Source organism: Trematomus bernacchii, unplaced genomic scaffold, assembly GCF_902827165.1.
Source record: "Trematomus bernacchii unplaced genomic scaffold, fTreBer1.1, whole genome shotgun sequence".
Lineage (NCBI taxonomy): Eukaryota > Metazoa > Chordata > Actinopteri > Perciformes > Nototheniidae > Trematomus > Trematomus bernacchii.
Genome location: NW_022987739.1, coordinates 15748269 through 15771754, shown reverse-complemented (window position 1 = coordinate 15771754; position 23486 = coordinate 15748269). Strand labels below are relative to the sequence as shown.

Genomic DNA, 23486 nt, shown 5'->3' with positions numbered 1-23486 from the left:
CAGGAACACTTTGCCTTTTTAATGTTGTGTAGCTGCGGTTATCCAACCAACCATGGACAATGCTCTGTGGCAGGCGGGCAGAGCAGTGACCAAGACTAACTGAGAATACATGCACACCATAAAAGAGCAGAGATAGAGAGAGACAGCGAGGTTTTGCCATAAACAGAGAGAGAGAAATGGAGGAATTGCAAGAGAAGCAAAGAAGCGGAGTGAATGCCTGCAGATCGCTAGGATGCAACCATGCAAAAGTTGCATATGAAACCCTCTAAACAACAACCATCACTCCCTATTTCCTCCAGCTCCATCCACTGACTGGTTAGCATGCAGTATGTGTGTGTTTAAACATATGCATGTGCACCAGCTGAAAGACATTAGTCAGGCCAGAAGGGAATCTACCTAAAAAATGCCTCAGAGAAGGGATCAACGGTATAAAGAGACGTCAAAGACAAACAGACAGATAATGATAGCCCCTTTGTCATTATGTTTGTAAGCATGTGCACAAATATGTACGTGCATGCCTCACTCCCGGCATCTGATTACCACGCAGATACAAGAATATCCGAATAATAAACATTATCAGCACGCAGAGAGAAAGATGATAACAGCGTGGCTGGATTCTATATAAATGTGTGCTGGTTTGAAAATGTAGATTCAACTCAATAATGACATTTCAATTAACTGCACTGAGACAGCGATAAGAAAATAGAGCACATATTTTACATTGTGAAATAAAAGGAAGAGCAGAGAATGAATGAATATAATAACTTACAAAACATACTTCATGATAATAGAGTAAATATGAGAGGATGAGAAAGGAGGTACACAAGAACTAGAGAAAGAGAGTGAGTGCAAACCAGAAAATAGCAAAAAGTGCAGAGCACATCTATCCTTGTCTTACCTCTGCAGCTGCGTGTGGTATCCTTTGGGACAAAAAAAAAACGTATTGGGGAGAAAACTTAAGCTTCAAAAGCACCACTACAGATTCCCACTGTCTGGCTCTTTCCAAAGTGATATACATATATTTGTATCTATCAGGCAAACTCTTCAGTCCACTGGGACAGTATGATATCTACCTGCGTGGGTTTGTGTAAATATATCCTGGATGGTGATGAATAGTGGTGAGTGAAAGGAGAGTACTACGTTAGAGGGCAGACAGACCGGCTGAAACAAGAGAGCGGAGAGTAGAGAGCAGACTGAGTAGGATGCGAGAGTTACCGCTTCCCAACATCAGAGCGGCTGGGCTGGATACACCCACATCGTCCGCATGCATCAGATGGGAGTTGCTCAGATGCTCTAAACTAAAGTATGTAGAGAGAAGGAGCGAGAGAGAGAGAGAGAGAGGAGGGAGAAATCCTCCTGATCTGATATGCACATATGCATGTGAGGTTATGCACACTTGCATACACTCACACAGGATCTCATTAACCCGCTTTTACTGGCAGATTTGAGGCACCCTCTCTGGACTCCACAGAGCCTGTGTGAGATGTCAGCCGGGGCGCTCTGTGAAAATAAATACTGTGTCTGATAGGAGAGGAGAGCGATAACAGTCTTTGTGGCAAAAAAGCCCTTAGTAAGTTAAAGAGCTTAAAAAGTTAATTAACTTTGGAAAATACTGGATATTGTCACGCCTTCCGGGTTCTAAACATCCTTCCAACTAAAAGATTTAAGATGGAATAAATCACTTCTATGTCTAAAGATATAGACAATATATGTTCAAATAATTTCAAAAATAGCTAATCATTTTGGATTGTTAATCAAGCACAATTGCATTTGATGGTTTCTGCTTCTGACATGTAAGTAAGGACACTGCATGTGTCATTCTGTATTTCTGTGTTAAATACCCTTCTGTTTTGGGCACTAAGTGATTGTGAAAAGGAAAAGTTTTACATTTTGTAAAGTATGTGTATATTCTTTCTTATGGAGAGATGAATGACAAGTCTGATACCACTCTAATATCTGTATATGAAGCTATAGCCCGCAGCCAGCTTACTAAGCTTAGACTAAAGGCAGGAGCAAACTGCCGTACCCTGCAGGCCTGCAAAAAAATACGAAAAGAAGACGCTTGTGTGTAGAGAGGGGTTTGTTGTTGAGAGGTAAACTTAAGTCGACTTCAGGGCATGCTTCTCATTCTTGGAGTGCAGCATTGCCTGTCGCTCAACATGCTTTCATTTTCCCTCCAGTGTTCCTCTCATGGGGGAGGCGATGGGTGGATGCCGGAGGAAGGGGTGTTTTGTGTCATGGGCCAGGTCTTTGAGCTGCCAACCTCTGCTGCTCCGGCCCCGAGAGCTCAGTGCCTCCTGGGACAAAGCCGGCCTTGATAAAGACATCCTCTATTGCTTGGTGCATGGAGAATGGTCCTCATTACTCCTTCAGGTTAGGGGTTACATTCTTGTGCGGTCCGCCAATAAGTGGCAATATCTCTGTAATGTTTGCAGTCACATTAGTGGTAGTTTGTCTAAATTAGGAACAGGTGGATGTTTTGTTTCTTCTTTTAATCAGTTGTTCATGTCCTCTGAATGTCTCAATAAAAAACCTTTTCAGGAAGGCTCAATCTCTGCTACCATTTCATTTTCTCAAATCCGTCCAATGACCTTGTTCAGTGGCAATCCTGTTGCATCCAGTGTATTGCAATAGCCAATCAAAACCAGGCATTGCGTTGATTTCACAGAGCTTAGGACATGCATGGCACAGGATCTGCTCCCCTTGAGAAAATGATGTTATCAGGAGGTGATGAGGGAAGTGAGGCACAGTAATCCCTTTTTATCATGCATCTCCTGATAGGGCTTTAGATGGGATGTGAGAGAACATAACATCTCCCAACTAGTGCTCCCTGGATTAATCGCCTGCTGTATACTACATCTGTGATGAAATCCATTTCATTCAAGTATTATTCATCATACATGGGGTATAATATAATTCCAAACCCAATTCAACTGAGACATGGATTTCTGGTACACTAATTTAGTTAAGATATACTGTTGAAAGCCAACCCATAACAGAGATGACCTATTCTGTCATAACATGCTGTAGCTCCATCACTACCACCACTAACACATTGTTACTGTAATTTACTCCCATCCACTACTGTAACAGCATTTTACTGCAACATCACTTGATCGCAAAGCCAGAAAATAGAGTGGATTCTGGAAGCTGAATATCCATTGATACATCTGTGCTGCTGACCAAGCACCACTCTGCAGCAGCAGCAGCAGCACCAGCAGCGGATCGTCCTGCATACATGTACCATCGTGTTGACAAATGCCCATACTGTCTGTATGCAATACAACGACACACATGTACTATCCTTTTTGGGATACATTCAATTGCTGCGAACCTTCCCGTATGATAAAACGCACGCCAGCAACAACACTCTGTAGCCCCACTCAAATTAAAACACTACAACTGATAGGCGTCTTTAACCGAAACAGAGATTAGAAAGGCCACTCTAACTGTTCGCCTTTCAAGCAGATTGTAGTTTATCTATTCACGCAGAAAGCTTGGAAATCGTAAATAGTGTCTTACCGTAAGAATTGCGGAAGGGTAGCCTGTGCTGCCTGTCAGATGAAGAGATGCTCCAGTGGAGGAGGGAGTGATGCTGGATACTTTAACCTTCATTTATATGAACAATGTCGCTCCCTGCCGGTTGACGGTGAACACTGCCCCTTAAAACCGATTATAACCGTTCACTGTTACAAGCTGTTTTCTTCGATGTGTTCATGTAAAATAAATGTATTTATATGAATGTAATACATGTATAGTGTAGAGTAAGTGTTTGGACATGCGTCTCAATCATGTTAAAAGCATAAACTTATCGTTTTGATGTTGAGTTCTGCAGAAGGATTGTTGTCAATTCCACCGAAGTATAACCTTACTTCCGTTTACTCTCTTCAAAATAAAAGCGTTTGTTTTTGTTACGCATATACTGGATAATGTATAAGTAAGTCCTGCAGTTAAAACTACAAATGTATTAGATTAACTGCAATTCAATGCCATTACAAATATGTTCCTCTTTAGTTTTACCTTAATTTGACTCTTTATTAATTGGAGATCAAGTGATGGATTCATGTTGAATCAAGTCCTTTTTCATTTTTTATTTTAATGAAGAATTTACAACAGTTGTTCGATCTAACTTTAGGCAGCTTGATAGAGGACTACACAAATGGCGCCTGAAGCTAGCTATTGGGTCCTAAATTAAAAGTTGACTAAATATGCGCCTGCTTTATGAAGTGTGACTCTTGATAGTTATACATTTTTAATCAATTTTACACACATTTACAAGCTTCATGCATACGTCAGATATACGTTTAATATCAAGGAGTGGATGTTCATTTGATATTTTTGACAGATGTTGTGTTTTTCGTGTCGGTGTTTCCCGGCAGTGTAGCCGACAGTCGGTCTTCCTTCAGGAAAAAGCGGCAACTTCTGCTGCTGCATTGCCTGAATCGACAAACACTCTGTAAATATCTCCGTGTAAGTATCTCTAAGACTGGATATTTCGTGACATATTAAAAGTTCTATCAGGAATGACTCATCCAGGTAAGCATCAAAGAGCTGTAGACACTGTAGGGATATTAAGAGTTAGTTTTGTTGAAGTGAACTGTTAGAAACGGCGTGCTGCTGTTTTCTCCTCCCACTTCTTCACCGTTTTGACCCAGTTTAGGCTGTGTTGTCTGCAAAATGCAGATTATTACTCGCTGTTCATCACGCCATTGCTAATTCCAAACGCGCATAACACGACGGTTCCTCATGTTAACGGTTACATTTCAAATGTAAATGAAGGTGCAGTAAATTAGCGTTAGCCGCCTAACATATTATATTATTCGTTATTCACTCGGTAACCGGGTTGGACTTAAGTGAACCAGAGATGTCTACGTTAAAATGGTCCACTCACTCGGTTGTACCGTAGTTACTTAACTGCGCAGTGTTACTTTCGTTCTCGTTGAACTCTGATGGCGCCCACTGAAATACAACTGTGTTTTTTATTTTTTACCAGTGAGGTGCGCTGTTGCTTCGCTGTAGAGAAAAATATCCTCCTTAAGGTGACGGTACCTGAAGAAAGATGCCAGGTCCGCAGGGGGAATATGCTGCGGTGGCGAGCCCCGTGAAGAAGAGCAAACTGTCTCTGAAGTTCCTCCAGAAGAAAGAAGCTAAACGGGCTCTGGATTTCTCTGAACCTCAAGCAGATGAGCCCAAACCCGTTAAACAAGTGGAGCCTGAAGCGAGGTGCGTATGGGCTGTCATTGTGGTTTTATTTTTGGTCATACAAAGTTCCAAACACTGATATAACCAGACATTTTGTTGAGGTATGACGTGTGTAGTTATGCTGTCTGTTGGTCCTTGCCAAATACATGCCAGCCAGTCACTTAACACAATTACATCACATTGTCTGATCATTTCAAAATATATGTAGACAAGGATATCTTCTATATTGATATTTGGGTAGAGATACAACCATGGCTAATGAGTGCAGCCCCAGTAAAACTGCAGGGATGAAACAAATAACTGATGTTTGATGATGTTTGTCTTTCATTTAAATTTAAATTATATTGTGGTCTCCACTGTGCAGCAGCTGTGATCAGGTGGTGCCCGGTCCTTCTCCATGTCCTGCCTCACCTGGCCTTCTCCTGTCGTCTGATAAGAGGGAGACCTTGGTGCCATTTGTGGGGCTCAACAACCTGGGCAACACCTGCTATTTGAACAGCATCCTACAGGTGGGGCATCCCCAGAGACAGAATGGATGTATATCGTATGTAACACAGTTAGAAAGGATCATGCTTTACACATTGAAGTGTATGACTCAACTCAGTAAAAACACAGGCAACCATGAGGGTCATTTATATTTGAAAACAGTCTCATGAAATGCCGTTTCTTTAGAGGAAACATGCCAATTGGAAGATATATACACAAATATATTGTGATGCATTTCATCCGGCCATCATCATGGATTTAATTTTGTTTTGTCATAAAATTAAACAATTCATAACATGTAATGCCAAGATACAGGCCCTGTCTTGCATAAAGAATCATGAACCCGATACCAAGAAATAATTTGTCAAGGAAACAACATTGCTTTCTTTGTCAATAACAATAAAGCTCACTGTTAACACATCATTTGGCATAGCTGCTCAGCAGTGCTATGTTTCATCCTCACAGCACACACGTTCAAAGTGTCACTTGTTTTTATCCTCTAAGAAACCACAAGCAGGGTTAATAGTCCATACCTGTAAACAATTAGAGGAAGTGTTTTTCAGCTTTCTGTGCAGATGGATAATTTTAAATAGGATTTAGATTTTATGTCTGATTTCTCCTGCAGGTGCTGTACCACTGCCCAGGGCTTAGAGAAGGAATAAAGAAACTGTACAACCTGTCGAAAAGTACGGACAAACCAAAGGAAGAAACGGATCAAAATGAAGAGGTTGGTAGAATATAAATGAGATTTCTATTAAACAAAATGTATATGCAAGAACCAGGGCTTCTGAAATTAAAATGTAAGAATCATACGTTTTTCATTTTAAATGGTAGGGCATGTATAAATAACAATCGGACACTCTATAGTGCTTCTGTTATCATATCAGTTGTAATTCTATTTTAACAATAATTATTTTAGTAGAATTAAGCTACAATTCAGACCCCTTGTTTTATAATGTTGTTGTTTGTGTTTTGTTTCTCAGCAGTCAGAAGATGCCTCTGAGGCTCTAACGCCTCAGCTTGAGCTCCTGGGCAGCTTCAACAGTCTGATCACATCCGTGCAGCAGCTGCAGTCCAGCTTCCTGTTGAACCCCGACAGCTTCACCGAGGGAGAGCTCGCTACACCACCTCGCAAAATACTCAACACACTCAGGTAGTCATGTGGTTAAATGATGCATTTAAATAGTAAGATAGCTCATTTCTAATCAAAGTGGTGTTTCTACACACTGTAAACACGATCCATACCCATGTCTTAAACTACCTTTTAATGAAAACTATTTTTCTTTTTCAGCAATAGAAACTAAAACAACAGCAAATGTTTCCTTTTTTTACAAGCTAAAATAAATCTAAAGTAATATTTGTATTTAAGTATTCCCGTTAACCATGTATTGTAGTGGAGCAGATAAGCTAGTTTAATGTATTGTATGGTGAATATCATAATTAACTTTGTACCATGGCCAATCAACGACTCATTACATTAGGCCAATTCAATTACTTGTTACACTAGGCCTATCAAATGCTTTTAATGATGCCACCTATTGTTTGAGCAATGGGTGGGTCTTGTGAATGGATATTTCCAGCAGGGGAACCAATCAGAGCCTCCGATGGGACCGACAATGAGGACTTAATCTGTCAGAATCAAAGACTTCTTATATAAGTCATTAAAATAGTTTCAAGAATAATTGTTTTTCTACAAGTTAACCAATTGTAACCTGACTTTGTGTGTTGCAGGCAGCTGAACCCCATGTACGAAGGCTATCTTCAGCACGACGCCCAGGAGGTCCTGCAGTGCATCCTGGGATATATCCAAGAGGCTTGTGACACCATCAGAAAGGATTTAAAGACGGAGGAATCTGAGGTGAAACCTGAGCACGGTGTTGATTCAGCGGCCAGCAGCACCGTGACCGAAGAAGAGGACGGCCAAGTCAGCGGAAAGAGGAAGAGCGACACCGAGGTGGGAAATGCCAAAAAGAAGCCGAAATCCCTCAAGGCCAAGACATCTGATGCAGGGGATAATAGACCCCTCACTCGTTCGAAGAGGAAGTCCTTGAATGAAATCACGGTGGACAACAAACAAGACAAAGATGAAGAGGAGAAGGAAGGGACGAAGATACTGAACAAGGAGGAGGGGAGTGACGGGGAGGGGAAAGGCGACAAGGCTTCAAAAGAGGCAGAGGGAAAAAGAAAGAAGAAGTCTAAGCTGAGCTGGCTGAGGCCTTCTGGGAAACAACCCAGTATTTTCTCCAAGTTCCTCAGCGTGGGGAAGATCAGCTCTGTGAAGAACCAAAGCAAAGCAGAGCAGGAGAACGCTGTCGCCGAGGAGAAGAGGAGCGCCGAGGAGAGAGCAGGACACACGGCTGAGGACAAGAAGACGGCTGAACCTCAAGGTACGACATCACTTCTGTTAGAGGAACAGGACGGGGGCGCTTTTAGCAGAGGAGAAACAGAACAAGCATTGATTTGATATTGGAAATCTATATGGCCAGGTATAGGACATTCTAATTATACATGTTGTAGAAATGATAAATATCTCATAAACTGACAGTTTGGTAACAGATTATGCTTATAAGAGGATTTCTTTCCTCCACATGCCCCAGATCAAGCAGTTAAAAATAAAGTGTGTGTGTGTGTCCTCCAGAGGGGCTGGACCTGATGGAGCAGCTGTTCCAGGGCTGCCTGGTGCTGAGGACGCGCTGCCTGGAGTGTGAGAGCTTCACTGAGAGGAGAGAAGACTTCCAGGACATCAGCGTCCCCGTGCTGGACGAGGAGCCCAGCAGCCCCGACGACCTCTCTGAGGGTGAGGGGCCCTTCAGCTTCAGCTTATATTCAGTTTGCACTCGTTCCTAATGGAAGTCCCTCTACCATGATTTATTTAAAGCTCTAAGCATGGGTGAAGTGGGTAATGACAAACACGTTCCTGAGGTTTTCTTTGAGGTCACCTTTTGACAAATACAATTTTAATTCAAACGTATCTGTACAGCATTTCTTCCAGATAACGATTCAGATGAAAAATAATAACATAATAATTTACTGAGTGTTATTCTCTCTCCCCACAGTCTCTCCTGATCCCAAACCAGAGCTGAAGACTCTGAAGTGGGCCATTGGTCAGTTTGCGTCGGTGGAGCGAATCGTCGGGGAGGACAAATACTTCTGTGAGACGTGTCACCACTACACCGAGGCCGAGAGGAGCCTGCTGTTCGACAAAACTCCTGAAGTCATCACCATCCACCTGAAGCGCTTCTCTGCCAACAGCTGCGAGTGAGTTCAGGAGAACTGTGTACTATAACAATGTTTGACCTTCTGTACTAAGACTTTCTCGTGGCTTAGTATATTGCAATCATCATATCATCACATTAAAGGTGGGGTAGGTAATTCACTTTAGAAACACTTTTTGTTAGGGATGCTCCGATCGATCGGCCACCGATCGATATCGGCCGATCGATCGGTGCTCTCTAAAAATGCCGATCGCGAGAGCCGATTGCATGACGTAACATTTGGACGTAAAATACATGACACTTTTCTCTGTGCGCGGCAAAACAAGCTCGCAAAAATGGCTTCACCAGTCTGGCAGTATTTTAAGGTGTCCGAAAATGACAATAAAATAGCGGTATGCAACGTGTGTGAAGCAGAAATCCTGCAGCTCCACCCGCTGTGACGGACCGGTGAGCGGAGCAAAACACACACTAAGAGTTAGACCTAACACACTTAGCTATTTGATCTACCTCTGGAACAAGCTAAACTAGTTATAAATATATTTATTCTTCACTATCGGGTCACTCATTACTGGATCAGTGAGCTGCATGAGATACTGACGGGCTGTCAGGAGAGGGAGAGAGGAAAAGAGACAGGCTCCCGTTATTTCTCCCGTGTTATTATCCAAAGTTAATGTAAACTTGAATAATGTACTTCATTTGAATGTAATAATTATGTTGGTTGTTGTTTGTGGAAGCGCCAGTGAATGAGCCCCATTAACTGAGTTTTAAACATCACTTTAAATGGAAGATCCCCATAGCCCCCGCCCACTCGATCGGATCGGTGATCGGTATCGGCCGATACTGATTCCGGCGATCGGCCCCAAAATTGGCGATCGGAGCATCCCTAATTTTTGTTATATTCCATGGAATGCTCTTAACATCCCGATAGCAATGAATATCTTAAGTGCTTTGACAATAAATCCATAAAAAAATGTCATCTGTGGAAGCCGTAATACTGTAAAAAGCACGACCAATCATTTTAGCCGGCCCGGCTAAAATAACTGGATGGCCTACCTGCCTGTCAGCCTTCCATCTGTGCACAAACTTATCTCGTGATCTCATTGGTCGTGTTCGTGTGTGTTGGAGGAGGGGCTCTGTAAGGAAGTCTGAAGGAAGGGGCAGATTCTTTCCGGTTGTGTACTTTCAAATTCTAGCGCACTCGAGCTGGTTTCTCCATTCTTACCTACCCTACCTTTAAGACAGACTATAGTTCCTTTACATTGAATTACTATTATTGTATACCAAGAGGATTATTTTCCCAATTCAAAACACACACTATCCTAGCACCTTTTCTACTTTTCAAGGAATACTATACTGTGGCATTTTCTTAAGAAATAATAAACAATTTCTTTGATATTTTATGTTTTTTTTTTAAGAAATATGACATACTATACTTAGTAGACTTTTTATGACATTGTGTAAAATATGAAGACTTTCTGAAATGTTATTACGTTTGATAGTGTTCATGACACTTTCATGACACACTTGGACTTTTGTGTTATTTATTTACAGTGTCACTTTTCAAATCCCCATCACAGATATTAACCCATCTCCCTTTTTCCCCTGCTAGTTTGGACCCGTATGCTGGGCTGTCCAAAGTGAACACCCCCCTGCAGACCCCCCTCACCCTGTCTCTGGATGAGTGGTGCACCCGGCCCTCGTCCACTAAGGGTCTGCGCTATCAGCTGTTCGCTGTGGTCATGCACAGCGGCATCACCATCAGCAGTGGCCATTACACCGCCTACTGCCGCATGTCTGAGCTGAAGGACGTGAAGCTGTGGGAGCAGAGAGAAAGGGAGGAGGAGACGAGGGTGAAGGAGGAAGGGTCGGACTTTGACGATGGAGAGGTGTCTTTCAGCCTGAATGCCAGGGGACAGAGAGGGGCCAGTTTGGCTAAAACAGTAGGGAAGAAGCTGTTGGAGGGGGGGGGTCGGGCTCCTGGGGGGCCAGAGGAGTCTGACCAGTTGTGACATTGGGAGCAGCGGCAAACAGTCGGAGAAATCCTCCAGCAGTGGAGCCACAGAGGGGTCCAAGCGCAGGAAACCTGTCATGGGACAGAACACTGAAGCAGGAGAGGAGACCTCCTGTGGGGGGGCGGGGGCCACAGAGGCTCTGCACAACCTCCTGGACTACGAGGGCAAATGGCTGCTGTTCGATGACTCTGAGGTGCGCTTGTTTGAGGAACAGGACTTCCTGCAGGCCTGCTCTCCAGAAACGTCCTCCTCCTCGACCCCCTACCTGCTGTTCTACAGGAGGATGCCTGAGCCCTAACGGGAACACGCCGTTTACTCCGGAGGGGGGGGGGCAGACGGGCTTTTTGACAAAGTACAGTTGTGTTTTGCAATATTACAGACAGTGCCAATCATACTGTGGCTGCCATGGTAACACCTGAACTGAAGACTCTTCCACAGAGCGGACAGTCAGGAGCCTCCTCACTGCAGAGCGGACAGTCAGGACCCCCCTCACTGCAGGGAGCGGACATTCGGGAACTTCTATGTTCCGTGATGACTTTTTGAGCCTCTTTTTTTTGGGATGTGACCTGACCTGTCTTTTTGACTTTTCCCTTTACCGTCATGTCTCTACTGTCCTGTTGTGTTTTCTCAGTGATTGAGTTTGGTCCCTTTTTACACATTTAAAAAGCACTTTAGAACTCAAATCCAATGGAATGAAATGCAACACGTTGAGATGTCTTTTTCTAACAGGATACTTTTCTGAGATCCAAGAATTAGAAGTGAGTGCTGTTTGTTTGGAATCAGTTACTCAACTAGAGAAAATAGATATTGTTATTATTGGCAGAGAAATACAGAAAATGCTTCATGAAGTTAGAGATAACAATATGTAGCATTTCTTACTTGAAATATTTTTCAAGTCAAATCTTTGCCCACCAACTCTTTGAATCTGTTTTGCACTCATTCCTTCAGATGTATTTGTAATATATCTACAGACTGCTTATACAACCTATAGTGTTTGAGTTGTGGCATTTAGAATTATAGCATTTGACATAAAACGGAAATGTTGAGTCAAGCTATACGCAGGCCGCCGCGTGTCTCACAAAGAAGATGCATAAAAGTGAAACATATTTCTATAAATAAGCTATTCAGTTTTTTTAAAAGATACATTTAAGACATTATAAAAAAACTGCTAATTTAGTGTGTAACCTTTACAGCTTGAATGTGCAAACTAAGACCTGAAATCTGGATCTGCTTTAAACTGGTACGTTTCCTGATTTAGAGTTCAGTGAGAGCGTTTGTTTAAGCCAAAACGTTTGAACCGCTAGCTATCAGACAACAATGGAGTTCAGTGTCAGATTTGTAAGACTGAAAGCGTTTGAAAGCGAACATCTAAGTTATGGATTTGATAGCTTTGGTAAATTCATATTTGCTCCTCAAACTTGTAAATCTGTTCCTGTGAACACTTAAAACACACAACAGGAAGTTCATTATTTGTGCTCCAGTGCTTTTAACAAGTATCACTTAGTGTAATATTATAGTCAGGTAACATTATACAGGCAAGCTGACATTTCTCATCTCAGGTTGTACATCAGAGGCCGTTTCTCAATGTCGAGTACACCTGCTGCAGAGCCACTATTTACAGTATACTACGTCATCGAGTGGCGCTGAATGCTGGGCATTTAAACAGTCCTTCGGCGCCACTCGATGACGTCGTACACTTGAAATAGTGTCTCTGCAGCAGCTTTACTCGACATTGAGAAACGGCCACAGTATTTCTACGGTTTCAGGGAGTGAATCAGTTATTAAGCTTGGTGGGTAACACCCATTATGGGATGCATTTCAGTATGAATCATATTTCCATGGGGTCTTTTGGGATAGAACACAACGCTTACAGATCTGCTTTAATGTGACCTGTGTGTCATCTCTTTAAACCTCATTCCAGCTGTAATATATTCATGTTGACGGGTTCATTCTAGAAGCAATAAACTTTTTACCTTCACATTCTCTGTCTGTTGAAACTCTGTTACCCACGACAACAACACATTAAGAAGAACACACCCAGCTGAACATTAAAATATTTATTTTGTAAAATATTTAAAATAAACAAAACTACATAAAATTATACAAGGATGTTCAAATTACTTTAAAAACATTCTTTCAACTAAAATGATAATAAAGCCTCATGATAAATAATGGTACCGTTTTTGCATGTTTTTCCTCCTCACCATTCCGTTCTGAATTACATCAACGTTCAAGTTGTAAAATGCATTGCTACACCGTAATAAAAAAAGTGCACACATTAAATTGGATACAGATTTTTGACACACTATATAATTAAAAAGACACCTTGACTTTTAAAATTGTACCTTTCCTGCAGACTGATTGGCAGAAGAGTTACTTTTGGCACTTTAATAACCAACAAAGGGTTATTATGGTCTGCTTGTTCGTTTGCATCCAGCAGGCTGATGGGTTTAAAAGTAAAGGTTTACATTATGAGCCTTCATTGAGCGGAAGCGTGGGATAAATACAAAGATATGTCCCTTTGTCTGACTCATGGCCAGCAAAGTCAAATCCTAAATGCCAAGGTACCTCTTTAATCTCCAGAACCACGTGTCCGTCTCTCTCGCGGTGTAACAGTTTGTCTGTAAACAAATAAAGACCCTGGAACGTACCAAGCTGCAACATTTCAGCCTTTCTTTTTAGCACGTTCTCCAAAACACTGTCCAACCTTCAAAACACTCCTATTTACACTCAATAATAAATTAATATTGCAATTTGTCGCGTGTGTGTATTCTTCATCTTCAAATGTCAAGCTTGCGAAGACTCATCCTGCTGAAGGAATCCCTGGAAACGAGAAAAACAAGAAACGTGATTTAATTGAGACAAATATCAGATTTCTTTCATCGGACAACCAAGTGATTTGGGGGAATAACTGGGATTCCAGCGCAGTGATCTAAATAAGACTTGAATCATAAGCAACGTTGGGCTGGCCTATCTGATATTTACAGTCCCGTTAGAAAAAAGAAATATGGCCGGTGAGAATAACCAGACTCTAAGGACGCATTGTTACGTAAATACCGGTAATACAAACACAGGACAGAGAGAGGCGTGAAACCGCATCACAGAATGTAGTCCGAGAGTCCTGAACTACCAGGGGGGTATACTACGAATCAAGATTTTCGTTTAGCAAGCTAACTTCAGGGGTTTCCGATCCTACGAAGCTGGTTCACTTTTTAGCGGGCAAGATAACTTATTCTGAACGGCTATCCTCCGGAGCAGGATAGGTTCTAGGATAAAAGCACTGCCTGCTGACCAATCAGAGCTCAGTGTGCGGAGTTTAAAGCGATCAATTCATATGACAGGAGGAGAAAGGAAATACAGTTTAAACTGCCGTTGCAGGAAAGACGACCGGCCAAAATCACCGACTGTGTGAACGTGAAAATTAATAGAATATCCCCTCCCATCTTCAGAGCAATCTGACTATTATAACATTAGCGTTAAGAAAGCTTACGTAAATATCTGCCACAACAAAAGTAACCGGATCAAAGTAACATTAAGTACAGTCCGCGGCACTGTGAGTGCAGACGTCGATGTGTCCCATTATCATTCATATCATATCACATCATAATGTATCATATATTTCCTTATTTGAGTCAGCTTCTTGAGCCGTATCTGGCCGTGCAACACTCACAGTGTCACATACTGTATGCAGAAGTATTCTTTTAAGCAACACATTAAGTTGACGAAACACTCGAGTCAAATGTAATTAAAGTCAGATCCACTCGTGTCGGGGCAGCAGTGATATCATAAAACTGTTAATGAACGTATTCAAACACTTTTTCTTTTACCAGCAGTATTCACCTTGCAGCTGCAACTATGTGGCTTTTATCCTGGATAAAGTGTTTAAGTCATGGATGTTTAAAGTTTAACGTCTTCATATTTGTCTAATATGTTGACTTTTCATTCAGGAAATATATGACGCGCTGCGCTGTCAGTACACGGCTTGTCCATGTTTGTGATTGGTCGAACACTCCAAATACAACCCCTTTCATGTGAACGCGCACCTAACTAGATAGGACACGGCTGGTTTGAGCGATCGAGTTGATAGCCAGCGTCGTAGGACCGTTTAGCGAGAGCGTTTTTTTTTTTTATTTAGTCAACCGGATAACTCAAAACATATCCAGGATATGTTGAACTAGATTCGTAGTATACCCCCCAGGTCAAGGACTCTCGGACTACATGATTGCTGCATGATTTTTACAAAAGCAAAAACAAAACTTGTTTAATTATACAGCCACAACTAAATGTAAAGGTAAATACAGGAACCCTGAAGTTAAATAATATAAGACTTCTTAAAGAACCTTTCCATGTGTTTTAGGACCACCTAAACTGTCTTTTAAAAAAAATAAACACTTGGACCACCGTATTAACCCAACATCTTTCGGCTCGAAAAAGAAGGTTTATTAGAACAGAATATTAGAAAAAGTAAGTCGAAAAAGAACAAAAAATAAAATAAAAAGTCATAGTATATAGTATGTTAAAAATAGTCGAAAGTATAGTATGTAGTAAAAAAGTCATAATATAGTATGTTGAAAATAAAAACGTCAAGAATGCCGAAAATATCAGAAAAAGTCACAGTAAAATATCACAAACATTTTTAAATGTTATAGTATGTTGAAAAAGGAAAAATATTGGCATAGTATAGTATGTTGAAAACTAAAAACTCAAGTATGCCTAGGATATCATAGAAAGTCATAGTCAAATAATTCAACAACTTAAAAAAGTCATAGTATGTCGAAAAAAGGTCATAGTTAAGTATGTTAAACAGAAACATAGGTATATACAGGGTTCCTGCAGGTTTCACCTACTCAAATTTAAGACTTTTTAAGACCTTTTTAAGACCACTTTGAATAGAATTTAAGACCTATTTCACGGCAAGAAAGTATGAAGGAAAATTGCTATGAAAGAAGAAATACGTCCCATAATTACTTACAAAGTAAATGTAAAGGCATAACAGAACTGTGTTAGCGTGTTAGACAAAAAGTGTATGTGTCTGTGTGTGCTTGTGTGTGTGTGTTAGGGGTGTGCAATTAATCGTATTTTAAATCGCAATTACGATTTTGGCCTGCCACAATTACGAAATTATTTAGCTTTGCTCGGTTGTGACAGTGCACTACAACATATTTGATCTAATTAATTTTAGTCTAATTTATTTGTATTTATCATATTTATATATGTTTAGTAGCTTGTGGAAGTGCGCTCCAAAATATTTGTTGATCTTGTTTATTGGTATTTATTATTTTGATATTATTTATTTAAATGTATAATTTATTTAATTTATTTTTGTATTGGTTTTGCAGTTGAATTATACGTTCAGGTTAATCAACAGTTAAAAAGATACTGTTCAAATTATTATTTGTTTTAAAGTTCAATAAATGGATGTTTTCAAAGTCAATGAATAATCGTATTTAATAATCTTGATATCAATTATTGACCAAAATAATCGTGATTATGATTTTTGCCATAATCGAGCAGCCCTAGTGTGTGTGTGTGTGAGAGAGAGAGAGAGAGAGAGAGAGAGAGAGAGAGAGAGAGAGAGAGAGAGAGAGAGAGAGAGAGAGAGAGAGAGAGAGAGAGAGAGAGAGAGAGAGACAAGAGCTATATTCAGAGCTCTGCTGCCTTGGCTACAATCTTTCATCGTTGCTGTTGTATGATTGGTGTTTAGCTACGGTATTTAGCGTCTACGGCACCTCCGCTTTTAGGGTTGACATACACCCAAACGTCGCCCAGAGGTCCGCCGGTGTTGTTGCAGGAGCTGCTGCACTAGCTAACGCTAAAATACGGTTGAACTTACACTTCCCCATATTTATTTTTAAGTAGATTCTAAGATACATGAGTTTCTGACTGCCGCTAGCTGAAGCTTGCTAGGTTACTAGCTGGGTGTTCTCCAATAAGGGGCCGGGGGAAACAAAGTTAGTGATTACTGGTTCCATGTTGATTTATTTCAATACAAATTGTTGGGGGGAACTGAAAGGCTCTTACCGTACTGGTTACTTTGCAGCCCGGACATTTCCCCCCAAAACACATTTAGACGCGATCTCAACACAGAAGTACCTTTCAAATCCGATCATTTTTAAGACCTTCTAAATCATATTTAAGACCTTTCTTATTTTTTTGGTCATATTTAAGACCTTTTTAAGGCCTTAAATTCAGATTATCAAATTTAAGACTTTTTAAGACTTTTTAAGACCCCGCGGGAACCCTGTATATAGTATGTTGAGACAGTCGTACCTGTGGGCGTTGACCTGCAGCACAGGTTTGTAGAGCTGGGGGATCTTCCTGTTGATGAGGGGCTGCAGCGCCTCCTTCAGGCGGTGGTAGTTCCTCTCCAGCTCCCTTTGGTACTCTTTCTGGTCCGGACCAATCAGGCTCTTATTCTTACGCAGGGCGTCTTCACACCTTTGGCAAAGAAAATAGTGCCGTGAGGATTCTGTACAATAATAAATGCGTGCTACCGTGGACAAAGAATCTCTGCACACATTTCTTTGTAGCTTATCAAAGATTTTCATTCATGTTAAAGTTGTCATCTGTAGGTGAGTCTAACGCTCACCTTTCACCAAATGCTATGTAATCAAAACACTCAATCTCATAATTATGTATGATCATTATTTTTATTATTTACGGTGATGGATCACGGAATTTCTCCTTATGGTGTGCTTCCACATGAAATAGTGTGTCCTCTAGACACATGACATGTATGTGGACTGATCAGCACAGTTCCTACCTCTTTGTGAAGTCTTTGAAGCAGAGCCGCAGCTTATTGTGGTGTCTGTACAGCTTGGGGTCGCTGGGAATCTCTGACAGGAACACCTGAGCCACCTCCAGAGGACCCTGAGGACACGCAGGAGGAATATTAGTCTGAAACTTCACTTATCCTGAGAAAGTCCTCTAATAACACTTTGTTTATGCTCGTCTTCTTCTCAAGCCTCTAAACTCTATGTACCAATAAAAACCTGACATCTCCAAACTCTACCTGGTTGACAGTTGTGCCCACTGACCCCTGCAGGACCATCTGCAGCATCTTTGCATCTGCAGGGTCCTGGTGGGTGGCAAAGGCCAGCTCCTGGGTCTTCTTCTGCATGTCCTCTATCGCCACCTCAATGGGGGTGGAGATAATCTGGAAAGGGACAGAGAGAGGCAGTTTGAGTGATAAGGGCGCGCAGCAAGAGTTGGATAAACTAACTCACTTTTATCACCACTTATCTCCAGAATGCTATCATTCCACAGTAAGAGATAAGATACAGTCTGTTGTGAATATAAACCTTTACTAATGGTTTGGTTATATGTCAGAGTAGCTATAAAATGAAGGGTTCCTGTCACGTGTAAACTGTCCCCCACCTCCTCTTTGTGGATGATGTTGATGCGTGTCTTGATGTAGGGGAAGGCGTGGGAAGTGGTGAGGATGGTTTTGCGTTTATATTGTTCGTGAAGGTCCCCGTGCGCCCGCCCGTCAAGAGTGAAAGGAGTGCAGTAGACAAAACGTCTCAAGTTGTAGTTCTTGTCGAAGTAAGTGATGCGGTCCTTCATCTCGTACGTGTCGAAGTACGGCTCCACGTACGTGATCTGGACGAAAGCCTGCAGAAAGAGTATTGGTTGGTTTAGTTCGAAGGCTGAGTTCACTTTGGTAAAGATTCTCAGACTAAAAGTTAGAATAACAATGTGGGAATGTAAACTCTGCACACAGACCTTATTTGGGTCCAATTTGCACTTGTCCACTGGGTTGGAGTCCTTGATGACCTCCACTTGGTCCTCTCCAAACCTGTCTCCATAGAAACCCTGAGAAGAAACAGCAAAGATCCTCATTAGGCTTTACTCAAATCCTTCATTGCAAAGAGATGTTTTTTTCGGGGGAATAATGGCATTAAACATAAATCTAGAGTCTACGTGGTGGACTTTACCTCTAGCCTGTGAGAGATCTCCGCCAGCTTAGTGATGGCCGGCTCTTTGTAAACAAACTCCTGCTCGTCCAAGTCGCCCAATTTTGACCCGTAAAATCCGACTCTGAAGTACGTACCGAACATTCTCTTCCCGAGCTGCGAGCAGAGGGAGATACATGTCAGTAATGAGCAAGAAGAGGAATTAAATACATATACAATGTGTTTGTTTTATTCCAGAGAGTCAAAATGAAACAACTTTAGATATTAAAAAACGCCATTGTTCAAAACAGACGGATATAGTGCAGAACCTAAACAATGGAGAACTTCATATGCAGATCACTGTTGCTATAATAACGGTTGACCAGTAAGCATTTTGCAACCAAATGGCGCTTTTTTGGCTTCATATTCGAATGAGTCAATCCAACAATGACAGACTTCAGCTCCAGTTGTGTGTGTGTAGCTGATATGTTAGGCACAAGAAGTCCTAGCATTCAGAAAATGAAAAGCAAGGTTTCATCCTTTCATCCATTCTTTAAAAAAAATCTAAAAAAGCTTTCATAATAACATGTGGGACTGAATGCGAGTGACATTGCTGCTTCATTTGTCCCATCTGTTGCAGTCTCTTTCAGTGGTTTGTCTGTGGTTACCAGGGTCGGACAGAAAGCAGCCAACAGGAGGTCAACAGCCTCCAGATGATCCTCCGTCACAGGTTACCACAGTATAAAGCAGCTATTACATGTTGGCATTCACTGTACAAGTTATAGTTTTTATAAGCGGGTTTTTTCCACCTCTACCATTAAAACTCAGTACACAGAGGAGCGTTTCCACCTCAGGGTAACAGGAAGAACCTTCATTACAATGTTCATCTACCAGCCAGCAGAATATGCCATGAACAAGTCTAAGAATACTCCTAAATAACATTAGTCGTTCAATTGAAAACAACTTCAACTCTGACTTCTATTATGTTTGCATCATATGGGAGGGAAGACCTTAGCAGACCTTAGCAGACCTTAGCAGACCTTAGCAGACCTAACTCGACTCAATCAGTCACAAGAGTCATGATGAGCAGAGACAGAGAAGAGAACGAGGCTCTGCAGAACAACAATGACTGACTGTTCTAAACTGATGCCTTAACTCTGTGATATTATAGGATGTATTTGCATTCAGCGGCAGAACAATGGCCATTCAATCCAGGAACTCTGACCTGTGTTCTGCACAGACCTCTGCATGCATCCATAAAGCATTTGCACTGTATAGAGTATACTTCAAGTCAGAAAGCACAGCAGGTTTTGATGAGTGTTTGCAAGTGTGTGAGTGTGTGTGTGTGTGTGTGTGTGTGTGTGTGTGTGTGTGTGTGTGTGTGTGTGTTGCTCGGAAAATACCATTTCATAATCGCTCTTGGTAACTGCACGCTCGAGGCAGCTCACTGCAACTGCTCCAACAAAAATATTGTTTGTCTTAATAAGGCCCTTAAAAACTAAAGAACTTACCACAAGACAAAATTAAGTAAAGTGGGAAGGAAGGGTCGGCAACCAGGGTAATCAAAAAGGAGAAAACAGAGCACATTTTAATAAGGATTGGGTTCCCCCAGAGAATCTCAAAAAACAAAATACATAACAACAAAAATATCTTAATTGAGTTTGAGAAAGAACATAAAGTGGTTGTGGAGGATCCAGACAGTTATGAAGAACGAAAAGTGAGAAAATAAAGATCCACAACCTTCAGAAACACAGCATGCTCTCTCTGAGTGCTATGGCCATTTCATGCAACATACCATACCAACTCAGAGGTGAAAACTGTTAACGGAAGAACAGAATGGATGGAAAAGAAAAAATCAGGGGTCGATTTAGTTTGAACTATTAAATAAAGGGCAATAATAAAAACTAATGGAAATCAAAAAGGGATAATCAGGTAAACCCTGAGATTACTGACAGTTGAACCTGAACGCCTCAGGGATTTGGTTCCAGCTTCAACTCAAGTCTGCAGAGTGTTTTCCATTTATTGCTGTGTGTCGAAGATGACCACTGGCTAGAACAGATACCCTTCACACTGAAATCGAGCCCTGTGATTGGAAGATGAGATGAAATGTGACAGCGTGTCAGTCAATGAGTGTGTTGTGACTGACACAGCAGCACACAGACAGGAGATGAGGACAGGGAGTGTGCAGGTGATGCATTCACTGACACTGAGTCACACACGGTGGCTCCATGCACAGCCTGCCAACACTGTTATAAGAGCAAAGCTCCTCTTGAACATGAGGAGGAGGAGGAGGAAGGAGGAGAGAGGGAGATGAGTGAGAAAGATGCTGCTTGTAGGGCAAGGGGCAGACAGGGGACACTGTCTGCAGATGTTAATGGAGTGGCTGTATGTCACAAAGCAAAGAGAGCAACAGAGTGCCCACAGCTAGTAAATAAAGAGATGAGAGTCAACTAAAAACAGGAAAACACGAGCAGGCCCAAGCAGGAACCGTTTAGCCACCTACCTCCCAGCCAGTACTCTGTGTGACAAAGAGAATACAGGACAAGTGAACACAACACACAAACACCCCACACACACACACAGTGTTGCTTTCGCACACGCAGTGATGTCACAGCAAGGAGAAAGGACTCTTTAATACTGATCCAGGTGACTAGCTGTTGGGCTGGAGAACAGAGCAACTGACAGAAGTTGCTCCGCCCCCCAGACCACTTTAACCCACGCTGTAACTTAACATCATCATCAGGAGTCACACACCTTTTAAGACAACCCACAGCAGGAGTGCCTTCCCTCAACATATGCATCCTGTCTCACACTTGACATATCAAACATGCAAGGTATCTGATCAATATTTGTAATTATGTAAACAGGAAATAAAATGCCAAATAATATGGCCATGCAAAGCTGTGTTGTGCTAGGCAGCAACATCAACAGGATATTTCCAGTATCTGGTGTTGCTACTGCGGTATTTGTGTGAAGGCCGCGAAGATTGATAAGTATTCTGAAGCATTTTTATACATGACATTCATTTTGTGACATTTCTCTTTCTATAAGATCCTGCCAGAAGGAATTTAATAGACATGGTCCGATAAATGGGACACACATAATACATGAGAGAAAAGTAGCAGTGCTAAACATTTGTGTGATTGTGTTAGTTAGTTTTTTCGGTGTTCATATTGATCAACGGAAGAGGAGAGCTAAACTGTGTGTGTGTGTGTGTGTGTGTGTGTGTGTGTGTGTGTGTGTGTGTGTGTGTGTGTGTGTGTGTGTGTGTGTTTACCTGATGCACAATTTTGCCAAAGGCTTCCTGCAGTTTACCATGAATGGTAGCTAACTTCTTTGCGTCCCTGTTGGCTTCATGGATAGGGATCAGCACCTTGTAAACTTCATTCACCGCCTCATACATGCCCGCCTGGGGGGGAGATCAAGACAAACGTTAGCATGATACAATCAGCAGTGATAGAAAAAATACCAACGCTTAAAGTGGACCTATCATGCTATATTTGAATAATATAGTGTAGGACCATACCTATATAAGGCATATTTATACTTTTTCAAAATACCAAACAGATCATGCATTTTAGCCATGCCTCATTTTGCTCAATTTGACAATTTCTAGCTCTGTTTTAGCAAGGGCAGATTCTGTGAGAACAGCACCATCTACTGGCCTGGCATATGTACTACAGCGTCTCCAGCGCTTTGGCCGTGGCTGTCTCCTCCTGATTGGTGGAGTTGGCCCAATAGCCGTAGCGCCACTGTCCTGACGTCAGGACAGTGTTCAAATCTGGATCAGTTTTTATCAGATCCGTTGCAGCCCCTTTTTTAGAGATTTGGGTATGGAGGAAAATAGAGAGGGTTGTGTTTTCTGACACTTGGTGAGTTCCCTGGAACACCGGGGACACATATTCATGTATAAAAGACGTACAAAAGTGCATTTTGCATGATAGGTCCCCTTTAAATTAGAGATTTTAAGAGAATTAGGGGCTAAATTAAGATCATTTAAAAAGTTCCACAAACATCTGACAGCCTTTGTACATCTATTATAGCTTAAAGATCTTTGATACGATGATTCAGGATGAATATACTGCATGTTACTATCTGGGAAGTGACTGTTACTCCCAAATGTACATATATTCTAAGACCTCTATTTTGGATACGTAGCAAAAAGCTTTTTTTTGGTGAGAGAAAGAGGAAGCCACTTGCATGATTGTCAACCTCCATTCAACCTATGACCCATCTACCCTTCTCACCATGGAAAAAGAGGAAGCACCCTGCTCCAGGAGTCCCACCAGGCCGATCTCCGTGAAATATTTCCCCGAGCAGATGCCCTCCTCATCTGGTGACACCACATCATCAGAGACTGCAGACTCCTCCAGCACGTTGGAGGAAATGTTCTGAATACAAATGAACAAATAGAAGCTCACACATCAGCAGACCTTTGTTTCCAGGCATGTCTACACCATGCACCCAGTGCTTTTCCTACCTGGAAGGTGACGCAGCCCACGGGCAGATACTTGCGGTCCTCCAGCATGCTCAGGTACTCGGCCACCAGAGCGGCGCTGTGCACCAGACACTGGGCCGCCTCAGCGTGGTTGTTCCTCTCCGAGTGTTTGCCCGCCATGTTCTGAAGCCACGTCAGCCGCAGGTCCGGAGACGTCTGGTAGCCCTTTGCAATCCTG

The 23486-nt window shown here is 41.9% G+C and overlaps 3 protein-coding genes across 13 annotated transcripts in view; 1 reads left to right on the top strand and 2 right to left on the bottom strand.

Moving 5' to 3' along the window:
- kank4 (KN motif and ankyrin repeat domains 4) overlaps positions 1-3648 on the bottom strand; it is a 78731-nt gene extending 75083 nt beyond the window's left edge. The window contains exon 1 of one of the 2 annotated variants that reach the window (XM_034147358.1): positions 3523-3648. The gene's annotated coding sequence lies outside the window, so the exon portion shown is untranslated. Of the gene's footprint in view, positions 1-898; positions 1180-3522 lie in introns of those variants that run through there. The other variant, XM_034147359.1, reaches the window with a different exon arrangement.
- A 730-nt stretch (positions 3649-4378) lies between these two features.
- Positions 4379-12895, top strand: usp1 (ubiquitin specific peptidase 1). Its single transcript, XM_034146468.1, is given in 10 exon segments — positions 4379-4470; positions 4994-5223; positions 5567-5711; positions 6314-6415; positions 6672-6841; positions 7420-8075; positions 8327-8485; positions 8745-8946; positions 10513-10864; positions 10866-12895. Coding segments are annotated over 9 exon segments (2298 nt in total). The 5' UTR covers positions 4379-4470; positions 4994-5059; the 3' UTR covers positions 11214-12895.
- dock7 (dedicator of cytokinesis 7) overlaps positions 11246-23486 on the bottom strand; it is a 50146-nt gene continuing 37905 nt past the window's right edge. For 8 of the 10 annotated variants that reach the window (XM_034146457.1, XM_034146459.1, XM_034146461.1 and 5 more), the window contains 11 exons: positions 23291-23483; positions 23058-23201; positions 22088-22219; positions 21314-21328; positions 18853-18978; positions 18641-18730; positions 18293-18529; positions 17928-18071; positions 17679-17785; positions 17186-17353; positions 11246-13738 (listed from right to left, as the gene is read on the bottom strand). In XM_034146457.1, coding sequence (XP_034002348.1) covers positions 13696-13738; positions 17186-17353; positions 17679-17785; positions 17928-18071; positions 18293-18529; positions 18641-18730; positions 18853-18978; positions 21314-21328; positions 22088-22219; positions 23058-23201; positions 23291-23483 — 1399 coding nt within the window. In that variant the 3' untranslated portion in view covers positions 11246-13695. Of the gene's footprint in view, positions 13739-17185; positions 17354-17678; positions 17786-17927; positions 18072-18292; positions 18530-18640; positions 18731-18852; positions 18988-21313; positions 21329-22087; positions 22220-23057; positions 23202-23290; positions 23484-23486 lie in introns of all 10 variants that reach the window. The other 2 variants (XM_034146464.1, XM_034146467.1) reach the window with 1 other exon arrangement.